The 13,368-nt window shown below is 41.8% G+C and overlaps 1 protein-coding gene across 4 annotated transcripts in view; it reads right to left on the bottom strand.

The window, feature by feature from the left end:
- Positions 1-13,368, bottom strand: part of waca (WW domain containing adaptor with coiled-coil a) — a 147,624-nt gene that overhangs the window by 53,685 nt on the left and 80,571 nt on the right. For all 4 annotated transcript variants that reach the window (XM_043690496.2, XM_043690498.2, XM_043690499.2 and 1 more), the window contains one exon: positions 5,214-5,336. In XM_043690496.2, the coding sequence (XP_043546431.1) occupies positions 5,214-5,336 (123 nt within the window). The remainder of the gene's footprint in view (positions 1-5,213; positions 5,337-13,368) is intronic.

Here is a 13,368-nt window from a genome sequence, read left to right as displayed (position 1 = left end):
AAAATAACACGTCAGACGAGACCAACTAGGAAAACAGTTATTTGACATGATGACTGCAATTAATGATGTAAAAAAAAAGATTTTTGAAGTGAGATTTAAAGTTGAAGCACGTTGGTCACCCATAATTCAATCTATGATGAAGAGCAATGCAGCAAATAACTAACTCAGCAATTGAACAAAAGTAGAGAGCAAAGATGACAGGACAGTGTTAGTCAAGGACAAGGAAAGCACAAATCCCAGTTTTAATGCTTATGGTGAAGACTTTTCATGCCGACATAAAAATTGGAGACAATATACTTCTGTTGTTGCTGATCAATATGAACTTTGACCTTTAAAGAACTGAATGAAATCTGTTGGGCAACTGTCAGCGCATTGGAAGAAAGCAATATTTTTGATATGCTTTAGAATGGAATTGCACTAAGTAACTTTGTCTGCACTGCTAAGCAGGTCTGAACTTATGTGAAGATTCCTGCTCTATTCGAATAACAAGTAATCAGCAAAGCTAAGTGCTTGGTTATCGAGTCTGGTTATCCTTCTCACAGCAGAGAGTGGGGCGAGCTGGGCGGAAGTGAGGTTGGAGTGCAGAGGTGGTCAGGAAGGGAAGTGATTGATATTTGAGTGGGTGTGTTCTCGACCCCAGGCCCTACATAGTCGGGCCTCCCCCCCATCCTCCTCCTCCAACCTAATTTTGAAGTCCACAGGTAAGCTACTCAGTGTTCTTGTTTTCGGAGAAGAGGTGTAGAGTCATGGCAGCGCAGGCAGTGGAATGTTCCTCCTGCAGGATGTTCGAGGTAGGGGTGACCACCGATACTCCTGCCGACTTCATCTGCAGGAAATGCAGTCAGATCCTGCTCCTCACAGAACGAGTTAGGGAGCTGGAACTGGAGTTGGATGAACTGAGGATTATTCGAGAGGCTGAGAGGGTGATAGATAGAAGCGACAGGGACATAGCTACGCCAGAGAACAGAGGTAGCTGGGTAACAGTTAGAGGTGGGAAGGGGAGGAATCAGGCAGTGCAGGGATCCCCTGTGGTCGTTCCCCTAAAAAATAAGTATACCGCTTTGGATACTGTTGGGGTAGCAGGGGTAAGCTGCAGTGACCGGGTCTGTGGCGCGAGGTCTGGCTCTGAGACTCAGAAGGGAAACGGGGAGAGGAGGAGAGCGCTAGTTATAGGAGACTTTCTAGTTAGAGGGACGGACAGGCGGTTCTGTGGACATGGGCGAGACTCTGGGATGGTTTGTTGCCTCCCGGGTCGGACCGTGTCTTCAGAATCCTTAAGGGGGAGGGTGTGCAGCCAGAATTTGTGGTGCACGTTGGCACCAACGACATAGGTAGGAAGAGGGGTGGGGAAGTCATTCAAGAGCTCAGCGAGTTAGGCTGGGAAGCTAAAAGCTCGGACAGACAGAGTCGTCATCTCTGGGTTGTTGCCGGTGCCACGTGACAGTGAGGCAAGGAATAGGGAGAGAGTGCAGTTGAACACGTGGCTGCAAGGATGGTGTAGGAGGGAGGGCTTCAGGTATTTGGACAATTGGGCTGCATTCTGGGGAAGGTGGGACCTGTACAAGCAGGACGGGTTGCACCTGAAGCAGAAGGGCACCAATATCCTGGGGGGGTAGGTTTGCTAGCACTCTTCGGGGGGGGGGGGGGGGGGAGTGGTTTAAACTAATTTGGCAGGGGGATGGGACCCGGACTTGTAGTCCAGCAAGTAGGCTAGCTGTTTGTCAGGATGTCCAAGAATGTAGGGAGGCTGTGAAGAAGGTAGCACTGACAGGGAATACTTGCAGGCAGAGAGATGGGTTCAAGTGCGAATACTTCAACGCAAGGAGTATCAGAAATAAGGTGGGTGAACTTAAGGCGTGGATTGGTACCTGGGACTACGATGTTGTGGCCATCATGGAAACGTGGATAGAAGAGGGACAGGAATGGTTGTTGGAGGTTCCTGGTTACAGATGTTTCAGTAAGATTAGGGAGGGTGGTAAAAAAGGAGGAGGGGGGTGGCGTTGCTAATTAGAAATGGTATAACGGCTGCAGAAAGGCAGTTCGAGGGGGATCTGCCTTTGGAGGTAGTATGGGCTGAAGTCAGAAATAGGAAAGGTGCAGTCACCCTGTTGGGTGTTTACTATAGGCTCCCCAATAGCAGCAGAGATGTGGAGAAACAGATTGGGAAACAGATTTTGGAAAGCTGCAGAAGCCACAGGGTAGTAGTCATGGGTGATTTCAACTTCCCAAATATTGATTGGAAGCTCTTTAGATCAAGTAGATTGGATGGGGCAGTGTTTGCGCAGTGTGTCCAGGAAGCTTTTCTAACTCAGTATGTAGATTGTCCGACCAGAGGGGAGGCCATATTGGATTTGGTACTCTGTAATGAACCGCGGCAAGTGATGGGCTTGTTTGTGGGTGAACATTTTGGTGATGGTGACCACAATTCGGTGAATTTCACCTTGGTTATGGAGAGAGATACGTGCGTGCAACAGGGTAGGTTTTACAATTGGGGAAGGGTAATTACGATGCTGTAAGACAGGGTCTGAGGAGCATAAGTTGGGAGCATAGGCTGTCAGGGAAGGATGTCGTGGAAATGTGGAACTTTTCCAAGGAACAGATACGACGTGTCCTTGATATGTATGTACCTGTCAGGCAGGAAAGAAATGGTCCTGTGAGGGAACCTTGGTTGACGAGGGAGGTTGAATGTCTTGTAAAGAGGAAGGAGGAGGCTTGCATCAGGTTGAGGAAACAGGATTCAGACAGAGCAGTGGAGGGATACAGGAAGGGACCTGAAGAAAGGGATTAGGAGAGCCAAGAGAGGGCATGAAAATTCTTTGGCGGATAGGATCAAGGATAACCCCAAGGCACTTTATGCGTATGAGAGAAACATGAGAATGACGAGAACGAGGGTAGGTCCGATCAAGGACAGTAGTGGGAGACTGTGTATTGAGTCTGAAGAGATAGGAGAGGTCTTGAATGAGTACTTTTCTTCAGTATTTACGAACGAGAGGGACCGTATTGTTGAAGAGGAGAGTGTGAAACGGACTGGTAAGCTAGAGGAGATACTTGTTAGGAAGGAAGATTTGTTGGACATTTTGAACAACTTGAGGATAGACAAGTCCCCCGGGCCTGACGGGATATATCCTAGGATTATGTGGGAAGCATGAGAGGAATTGCAGAGCCGTTGGCAATGATCTTTTCGTCTTCACTGTCAACGGGGGAGGTACCAGGGGACTGGAGAGTGGCAAATGTTGTGCCCCTGTTCAAAAAAGGGAATAGGGATAACCCGGGAATTACCGGCCAGTTAGTCTTACTTCGGTGATAGGCAAAGTAATGGAAAGTGTACTGAGGGATAGGATTTATGAGTATCTGGAAATACACTGCTTGATTAGGGACAGCCAGCACGGATTTGTGAAGGTTAGGTCTTGCTTTACAAGTCTTATTGAATTCTTTGAGGAGGTGACCAAGCATGTGGATGAGGGTAGAGCAGTGGATGTAGTATACATGGATTTTAGTAAGGCATTTGATAAGGTTCCCCATGGTAGGCTTATGCGGAAAGTCAGGAGGCATGGGATAGAGGGAAACTTGGCCAATTGGATAGAAAACTGGCTAACCGGTCGAAGTCAGAGAGTGGTGGTAGATGGCAAATATTCAGCCTGGAGCCCAGTTACAAGTGGAGTTCCGCAGGGATCAGTTCTGGGTCCTCTGCTGTTTGTAATTTTTATTAATGACTTGGATGAGGGAGTCGAAGGGTGGGTCAGTAAATTTGCAGATGATACGAAGATTGGTGGAGTTGTGGATAGTGAGGAGGGCTGTTGTCGGCTGCATAGAGACTTAGATATGATACAGAGCTGGGCTGAGGAGTGGCAGATGGAGTTCAACCCTGTCAAGTGTGAGGTTGTCCATTTTGGAAGGACAAATAAGAATGCGGAATACAGGGTTAACGGTAGGGCTCTTAGTGAGGTGGAGGAACAGAGGGATCTTGGGGTCGATGTTCATAGATCTTTGAAAGTTGCCACTCAGGTGGATAGAGCTTGTAAGAAGGCCTATGGTGTATTAGCGTTCATTAGCAGAGGGATTGAATTCGAGTCGTGAAGTGATGTTGCAACTGTACAGGACTTTGGTTAGGCCACATTTGGAGTACTGTGTGCAGTTCTGGTCGCCTCACTTTAGGAAAGATGTGGAAGCTTTGGAGAGGGTGCAGAGAAGATTTCCCAGGATGTTGCCTGGAATGGAGAATAGGTCGTACGAGGATAGGTTGAGAGTGTTAGGCCTTTTCTCGTTGGAATTGCGAAGGATGAGGGGTGACTTGATAGAGATTTATAAGATGATCAGAGGAATAGATACACAGTCAGAAACTTTTTCCCCGGGTACAGAGTGTTACAAGGGGACATAAATTTAAGGTGAAGGGTGGAAGGTATAGGGGAGATGTCAGGGATGGGTTCTTTACCCAGAGAGTGGTGGGGGCATGGAATGCGCTGCCTGTGGGAGTGGTAGAGTCAGAATCATTGGTGACCTTTAAGCGGCAATTGGACAGGTACATGGATAGGTGCTTAAGCTAGGACAAATGTTCGGCACAACATCGTGGGCCGAAGGGCCTGTTCTGTGCTGTATTGTTCTATGTTCTAAAGGAGCATTACTGATCCAAGTTGATGTCAATTTTCAAGAATAAATTCAAGCTTTCAGATTTGGTTCAGTCTTTTTCCAAGACAATTTATGAAGTACCAGTTTCAAGTGGTCCCTGCATTAAATTACTGATTATCTTTCAGAACGGTCAAGTGAATGATTGCAAAGGATAATGTAAACAGCAAAAGGACTCAGTCACACATACAATCAAGACAGAATTTCAGGACAACTTTTTAAAAATGTAAACAATCATGAATTAAATACTGGGAATGGTAGTGTACTAGGAGCACAAAGTTTAAACAAGCATTTAACAAACTTCTCACCAAAATATTTGGACAGCAAATATTTGACTGCCAAAAGTATAGGTTTGTTCCTCATCTAGCTGGTAAATGCTACAGTTAAGGCCTTCCATTATTGCTATGCGGAGAAAAATGATCACCTCCAAATCCTAACAGCCCTCAACTGGATAGGCACAAAGAAAGTGAGCACAACAATGCATTCCATAATATGCAACAACATTCTGAACCAAAGGGTTTGGACACGGAGGCATTGCAATTTTTAAATACTAACAGAAAAGCAAAAGTACATACTTATTTTAACCTTACCCTGAGAAGACAACTGTGCAGCTTGGGAAAGCAGAGTAGTGATGCTTAAAGCTGATGGTCCAGCCGTGAGGAGCTTATGAAGCATAGACTGTAAGGAAGCTTGCGTGACAGCAGCTGTAAGGACTGCAAGACAAAAGGAAAGTGCTTCCTTAAACTTGTGCTATGCAATGGTAACATGTAAACTGTTCACAATAGATCAAGTAAAATTAGAAGATCTCTTGTATTAAATTCTGAATCAACAGACTGTAACCCAATAATTCTAGCAGGTGATTAATGTTCTCAACTTGGAGTCTGTATTCCAACTTATGCATTAGTTCTTTTGAAATGAAAATCCTGTTTTCATTCTTGACTAAGCCATTAAAAATCATCTTAAAAAATGCATCACGAAAATAGAGGTCTCAACCCTTGCATCTAAAGCACAACCATCTTACAAAATACCAAGGTTGAAAAGAGAATAAGAATGTAAAACAAAGATCTAGATTACAGACCTTTCCAAAAGCCTAGGCAGGATGTAGTCAGCTCTCTGTATATTGCATCCAAGAAATAAGTCATTCTTTGCAACTTAGCCAATGTACTTTCAAAAGCCATGCAACAAATCTAGTACAAGGCAGATAATATAATGCTTAGCTCGAAAGTGCCATCAAAAACAATGTGTTGCACAGCATAAATGAGTGTTTAACCATCATGCACTATGCAGCAGTTATAACTTTACATACAAGTCACACCTCAAAGCCTCGAACAGTTCTTTTAAGGGTCTAAATATTTGCAGGATCAACTGACTCATTTTTAAAAGGCATTTCCTAAGATGCAAAATCGAAGCCAGTGCAAGGCTCATTGAATCACTGGCTTGATTCAGATCAGAAAACTGGTCTGGCAATTGAAGGCAATAGTTAACAGGAAGGGCTTATCTATTAGAGATGTCTAGTGGAACATGGAAACATCTTGCTAAAATGCAAACTTAGCAGATTAGAGAAAACAGCATGAAGTGGAAGCTGAACCATTTTTAGAGATTCACACCAGTCATTTAGATTAATTTGATAAAATTACATGCACGAAGCAACACAAAGAAGAACAGGCAATAGTAAACATGTGAAGAGTGAGACAGGATCCTACGGTAAGCACTGCCAAAGAGGCAAGGCAAAGCACAATTCTTACGCGCATCAACAAGCAGTGACATAACACAATATTTGAATGAGGCACTGAGTCAGCTCAAAGCTCTCTCTGTTTATCTTTTAAATTAGCAATGCCACTTCGGTTTCAGGTAAAGGATGATTTTGAAATGCGACTAATCCAAAACAAAGTAAACTCAATTAATCTTGTCGAATTAGACTTGAACTGAAAAGGCAGAATGAGCATGGGTTCCTCTGAAAAGCATGAAACTCGTCAACACAAGCTATCTGCAAAGTCCAATTCCTCGGCATGACACAAATTTGTTCATTTCACCTCAAGAAGCAAAGTCTTTTGAAAGTACTCAGAAAATAAATGACGTTTTGAAACTTTGAAAGTAGACTATTAAGCAAAACAGAAAGATTTGGTCAATGTCAGAACAAATTACTGCAGATGCGGAATCTGTAATGAAGACAACACACGCTGAAGATTACAGTGGGTCAGACTATCCCATAGAGAGAGAGCAAGTTTTGAGTCCAGATGACTTTTCATCAGAGCTGATGTAAAGCGTGGAAATGAACCAAGTCAAGGGGTGGAAATTTGAATAGCTTTCAAGGTCCTGGTGGGAGCATGAATTTCCACGAGCTCCCATTCCACTTCTCTATAAATTGCACTTTGACCATTGCCAACATGGTGGCACAGTAGTTAGCACTGCTGCCTCACAGCGCCAGGGACCCAGCTTTGATTCCAACCTCAGGCAATCGTCTGTGTGGAGTGTGCAAATTCGCCCCGTGTCTGCATGGGTTTCCTCCCACAACCCAAAAATGTGCTGATTAGGTGAATTGGTCATGCCAGATTGCCCACAGTGTTCAGGGATTTTAGTTTAGGTGCACTAGTCAGAGATAAATACAAGATAAAGAGGTTGGGGAAATGGGTCTGGGTGGGTTACTCTTCAGAGGATCAGTGTGGACTTGTTGGACCGAAGGGCCTGTTTTCCACACTCGGGATTCTATGATTCTGTCTCCATTTCAGCAAATAAACTGTCCATTGCCATCCACTGACTCCCATAGTCCCTTCACTACAGCTCGTTATGCCCCACATCCTGCAAGGATTCCACCCCGTTCTCCCAGCCCCTTCACCTATGTTGCATCTGTTCGGATGATGCCACCTTCCAAAAGGATAGATGCTGTTGACCCACTATGATCTCCAGTATATTTTCTCGAAAGAAAGGCACAGCATGAAATATATTTACTCAAAATCAGAACCTATTTGCGAATGTCTTCCTCACTTCGAAAGGTGAATCAAACTAACAAAACCTTCAAGATTCATTGCTGCTTTCTCCTGCTCCACCAGCCTTGTGGACTTGTATAAAGTTTCTCAGAGAAAGTGAGGACTGCAGATGCTGATCAGAGTCAAGTGTTTGGTGCTGGAAAAGCACAGCAAGTCAGGCAGCATCCGAGGACAGGAGAATCGACTTTTCGGACATGAACCCTTTCTTTCCTGATGAAGGGTCTATGTCCAAAAAGTCGATTCTCCTGCTCCTTGGATGCTGCCTGAGCTGCTGTGCGTTTCCAGTACTACACTCTCAAACTTGTATAAAGTTCCACCAGGATAAAGAAATGAAATAAACTAAAGTTGCAACATTTGTATATATTTCAAATCAAAACTAGCATTGAAACTTTGATCAAATGAACCTTTTTGTTCTGCTGTTTCAACCAAGATGATTGCTCGGCACCTAGTATTTTAAAATAGTCATGGAGCTGTACAGCATGGAAACAGACCCTTCGGTCCTCATTGTCAATACCGATCAGATATCCTTAATTAATCAAGTCCCCTTTGCGCACACTTGGTCCATAGCTGTCCAAACCCTTCCTTTTCATATACCCATCCAAATGCCTATTAAAAAATGCCATAATTATACCAGCCTCCACACGTTCCTCTGGCAGCGGATTCCACATGTGCACTATCCTGTGTGAAAACGTTGCCCCTTATGTCAGTTTTAAATCTTTCCCCTCTCACCTTAAACATATGCCCTCTAGATCTGGACCCTCCCCACCCTGGGGAAAAGACCTTGGCTATTTACCCCATCCATGCCCCTCATGATTATATGTCATAACATGTTTGAACAGGTCAATTCAAATATTTTAAAATCTAAATTCACCGAATATCAACGTTTAATTAAAACATATTAATTGATTACCCTGTATCCATATGTGAATAATTGAACTTGCAATGAAATATTCTGTAGATTGATAGGACAAGGGACAATTCAAATTAGTTTACAGAATATTATAACATGAGCAAGTTAAAATGTCCAACAATATCACAAGGTGACACAAATTCATAAATAATTGAGGTAGTGACAAAATTTTCTATTCTCTGTCACTTATCAACTTTAAACTTTGAAGTCTAAAATTCATGCTGTTCAGTAACAGATGACAGGGGGCGTTCAAATTTTGGGCTTCATCTGATATTAACCACATTTGTTCACTCTCCTTGGTGTTGTGCTTCATTAGGGCAGTGCCTTGGAAATCAAGCTCTTCCATTCCTTACTTAAAGTTGTCACAGAAGATAAGATTATAAATCAGAATTCCCAATTTACATTTCTATTGGACCAAGGTTGACAGAATGCAGAGACCAGATTTCTGTACTTAAGAAGAATTACTATTTATTACAGATAAATCATCTCCAATGACAAACAATTATGAAGAACTAACATGTAACTAATCAGTCAAAACTCGAACCAACTTTCTCAAACTCATTACTACAAACATACACAGACAGGAAAAAAAGGACATTATGGATGGAGGGAAAGACTGGGAAGGCAATTCAGTAGTTCCCACCTACTGGTTTTGCTCATCAGAACATTGTTTCACAATCTGCTTTTGTCAGATCCTGCCATTTCTTCGCAAGAATTTTACGGTGAATGAAGCCTGGTTCAATTTAGCAAATTATGAGGAAGATAGAAAGTTGGGTACCACGTTTTGGTTGAACAAATCCTAAGAAGCTCTTTCAGAAGACTTCAATCAATACCTTGAAGCCCATGCAAGTGGAGGTCTTTCACACCTTCATCACAGATGCCACTCTATATTTACTCATGAGATGCAAATGTTGTGCCCTTGCACAAGAAGGGCAGTAGAGATGACCCAGGTAATTATAGACCAGTGAGCCTTACTTCTGTTGTAGGAAATGTTTCGGAAAAGATTATAAGATCCAGGATTTATAATCATCTCGCAACGAACAATTTGATTGCAGATACTCCACATGGTTTCTTCAAGGGCAGGTCATATCTCACAAACCTCATTGAGTGTGGATGAGGGTAGGGCAATTGACATGGTATACACAGACTTCAATAAAGCCTTTGATAAGGTTCCACATGGTGTGCTGTTGGAGAAAATCAGGAACTTCAAGGAAAAATATCTAAACAAAATATGGTACATCTTAAAGTGATTGTCTTTATCCTCCACATCTCCCCTAACAAGTACTTTTAGGATAACATGGCGTCACTGGGAAAAGGGGGAGAAATTGGAGCTGGTCTGCTTGGATACTGACAGTCAAGTGCATTGACTGCCAGAGAAGCTTTGGCTGTGAGAGTCTCGGTTTTTGGGCTGTAAACTCGACTTTGCGATTCTTTGTTCTGAGGGAAAGGGGATAGCATGATTGCGGCACCATATGGTTTGCTCTCAGGGTTTTCACTTGTTCATTCACCTAGAAGCATGGCATTCCATCTGGACTCTATCAACAAACACAGAGTTGGATCCCATTTATCACCCCCTGGGAAAAAGAACAGGAAATGACATTACCATCGGAAACGATATCACCAACCCAAGGAAACTAACAAATAAAAAGCAGGCCATATTACCAGTGCTTCATCTGGTGGCTCACTGATGATGTTACTAGTATGGTGACGTAATGTCTGAAACTGAACCTTCCAGGTCAACAAGCAAACCTACATCCAAATATTTTATTTTTATAAGTCTAATTTCCTCGAGAGGATATGAAATAAATGAGCAACGCTGAAATTAGGGTTGTACTAATAGCAGGGGTTGCACTATAAATTGTGCTATGCTGAGAGTATTTGATATTTAAATATCTTGGCTTCTTAGAACACTGGTTCAGAAAATCCTTTTAAGTTACTCTTTTGCCTTACTTGAATCAAGATCTCAATTCAATGTGTTTTCAGGGCTATGTAATAGGGTATATTTTGTTTTTACATGAAAATTATACACCATTAGGACTTTTATAAAATGATCAAACTTGTCACCTTAAGTGCTTTGAGTGACTTGAGCCCGATTTGTTCAAAATTCTACACCTGTTTCAAAAAAAATTGTCAGTGGTCATGCTTTAGCCATATGAGAGTATTGTATTAAAATGCCTTTGTTGCTTTGTTCTTAATGCAGAGTTTTCACAAAAAGAGTGCATTTTAACTTTGATGTTTTTGTTAAGATTTTAAGAGGATAATAGAACTTGAGGCTGAGCTGTTTCAGGTGTCAATTACGGTTAAGATTTCATTGGCCCCCTTCACATTGCAAATTTAAAGAATGTTGATCGCTACCAAAGTTGCCACTGTAATTCCAACTGTTTTACTTGGGAAGTTTTATTTGAAGAGTATATTTTCATATGTTCTGTATTTGTTTCCCACGAACATTTGAAATTTAAATCTGAACTGAACCTGCTTCTTGAATTGATAAAGCACAGGAAACATTTTGTTGTTTTCTTTGTGTTCCAGATTTCTGAAATACTTTTCCTGATAGCTTTCACATTAGCCAAGTATCAATTTGTTCAAGGAAAATAATTTTTGAATAAACTGAAATGGCTCCCCTCAGAGTTTGACTTTAGGACTTTTGATAGTTGTTTATAAATGACAATTGTTTTAGCAGTACAATTTAGAAGTTCATGGATAAAGGTAAATAACGTCATAAATAGTGACGACAGTAACAGACTTCAAGACAATTGAGAATCTTTAAATAGACAGACACAATTTAGATTAGTTAAAATAGGTGACTGTCTTCATACTGATATCCACCTAGGCAAGAAAGGAATGAGAAAGGAAATGTAAAGATACCTTCAGCAGCTAACATTGTCTCTAGAGTTTCTCCATTCACATGTAAAGTACGCCTTCGGACCACTGCCTAAGCCTCCACAACCTGATCCAACGGATTCAATCAGCTCCCCAGTCACGAGCAGGAAAAGTGAAGAAGCGAATAATGGTTAAGAGGAGGTCGGTACACTTTTCGTCAGTGGCTTTCCTGTGCACATTAAACCATGAGAGCTTTCCCTTGTCTTTCGTTCATTTAAGGGATATGATGGTTCACTGATCAAGCTAACATAACCCAGTTGGCTGTGTTACATTAGACAGCAGAGCAGGAGCAGAACTAGCAAAGAATGCTGCATTCATCTGGCCTCTTGCTGCTTCTGCAGCAGGGTCCGGTGCACTCATATCCTCCAGCTTAAAGCATCTCAGCAAGGATGGAAGTCTAATCAGTTTTGTTAAGTGCTTACGTGCCCTTATCCAAGGAAACAGTGGTGTGCAAGGACAGACTGAATTTTGTATTCAGAGTGGGCTTTATTGAAGGACATTTTGGATGACTGGCTCATTTCCATTCAACCTGGAGGCGGTGGAATAGTCACTAAGTACCGTGGATTTAAGAACTTGATCGATGAACTCTTTTTTGCCCCCACATGGGAGGATACTATCTAAGGCATGGACTACTAATTTTTGATGTTATAATTGCATGTTGTGTGTCAATAACTTAAGGACTGGCAGTAAGATTCTTCTGAAGATGGTAGTGCAATCTAGGTGGTTATCATGGAATGATAAAAGGAGGCAATGAGATATTAAAGAGTTAATTTGCTCTACTGACCTGTATGAAATGGAATGCCCTGGGGGGAAGGTCTTTGTCTTACCAGGTGGAATGTGGGAGGTTTCCATGGTCATTTCCTTGCCATTCAGGGATTATTTACATTATCATCCAGAAATCAATAAGAACATTACAGTTGGAATTTGACTATTCCCCTGTAGTTACAAAAAACAATCATTCGCAACAGATTTGACCATTAAGGAATGATTTGCATTACATCATTTCTGGAGGTGGGGTGGTCACTGCATTATATCTTGAGTGGCATGTGACTATGATAGGATGGCTGGGGCTTGTCTTGCGAGCATTAACTGTCATGCAAAAAGATTCTGTATAAAGGAAAGACCGTTTGCATTGTTCAGAGAAAGCTTTTGCTACGATGCCACAAGTCCTGTGAGGTGTGTTAAAGGTTTCTCCAAGGCTTGTACTGTAACAACAAATAAATTTGGTTGCTGGCATTTACAGTTGCATCAAGTGTGTAAGAATGTCAAGAGGAAAAGAACTTAACACTCAAACCACTCGAAACAAATTTAGAATTCTAACTCAGCAAATGTCACTGTGAACCGAATCTTACAAACATTTCCTCCTCGCATTCAATTTATCTGGACTTAGCTGGACAAGGGCTCTGAAACAAATAACCATTTTATCATACAGAACCTCAGCACTGCTGAAAATTCATTTTTTAATCGAATCTTTACATCTTGCACTTAACAAGATAGTTTCCAAATACTAAACCATGAAGGGAAACTTTTTTTGAAAAATCAAAGTAGTGTGTATCCATGTTCTTTTTGTCTGCAAAGAATAGCACTCTGCATATTTTTGCAGCTTCCAGTACACCCAAATGCATTACCTAAATGTGTGTTTAACTGGCAACTTAAAATTGGTTCTGATTTTAGCAGGATTATTTGACAAATCTTCTGCGATTGTGGAATGACATTTGATGCTGGACATGAGTTTTTGCAAGCGTATACTGATTGAAGCTTTTGCCAAGTGTGCACAACAAAATGTGTCTTGTTCAGCAATACTGGCATTGTTATTCTGAACTGCAGACTGATAAGCATAGAGTCTTTACCAGTTTGATTCTAGAAAACTAGGGGTGTATTTTTAAGAAGTTGCACAAATGCAACTTTGATCTTCATTAAGAAACATTAGCATCACAGATGATTTTATATTTATAAGTGATAAAAATT

This window comes from Chiloscyllium plagiosum, unplaced genomic scaffold, assembly GCF_037043375.1.
Source record: "Chiloscyllium plagiosum isolate Xiang-an unplaced genomic scaffold, Cpla_swu_hap1 HiC_scaffold_5, whole genome shotgun sequence".
Lineage (NCBI taxonomy): Eukaryota > Metazoa > Chordata > Chondrichthyes > Orectolobiformes > Hemiscylliidae > Chiloscyllium > Chiloscyllium plagiosum.
Note: the sequence above shows the minus strand (reverse complement) of the source record. Positions and strands in the feature narration are given on the sequence as shown.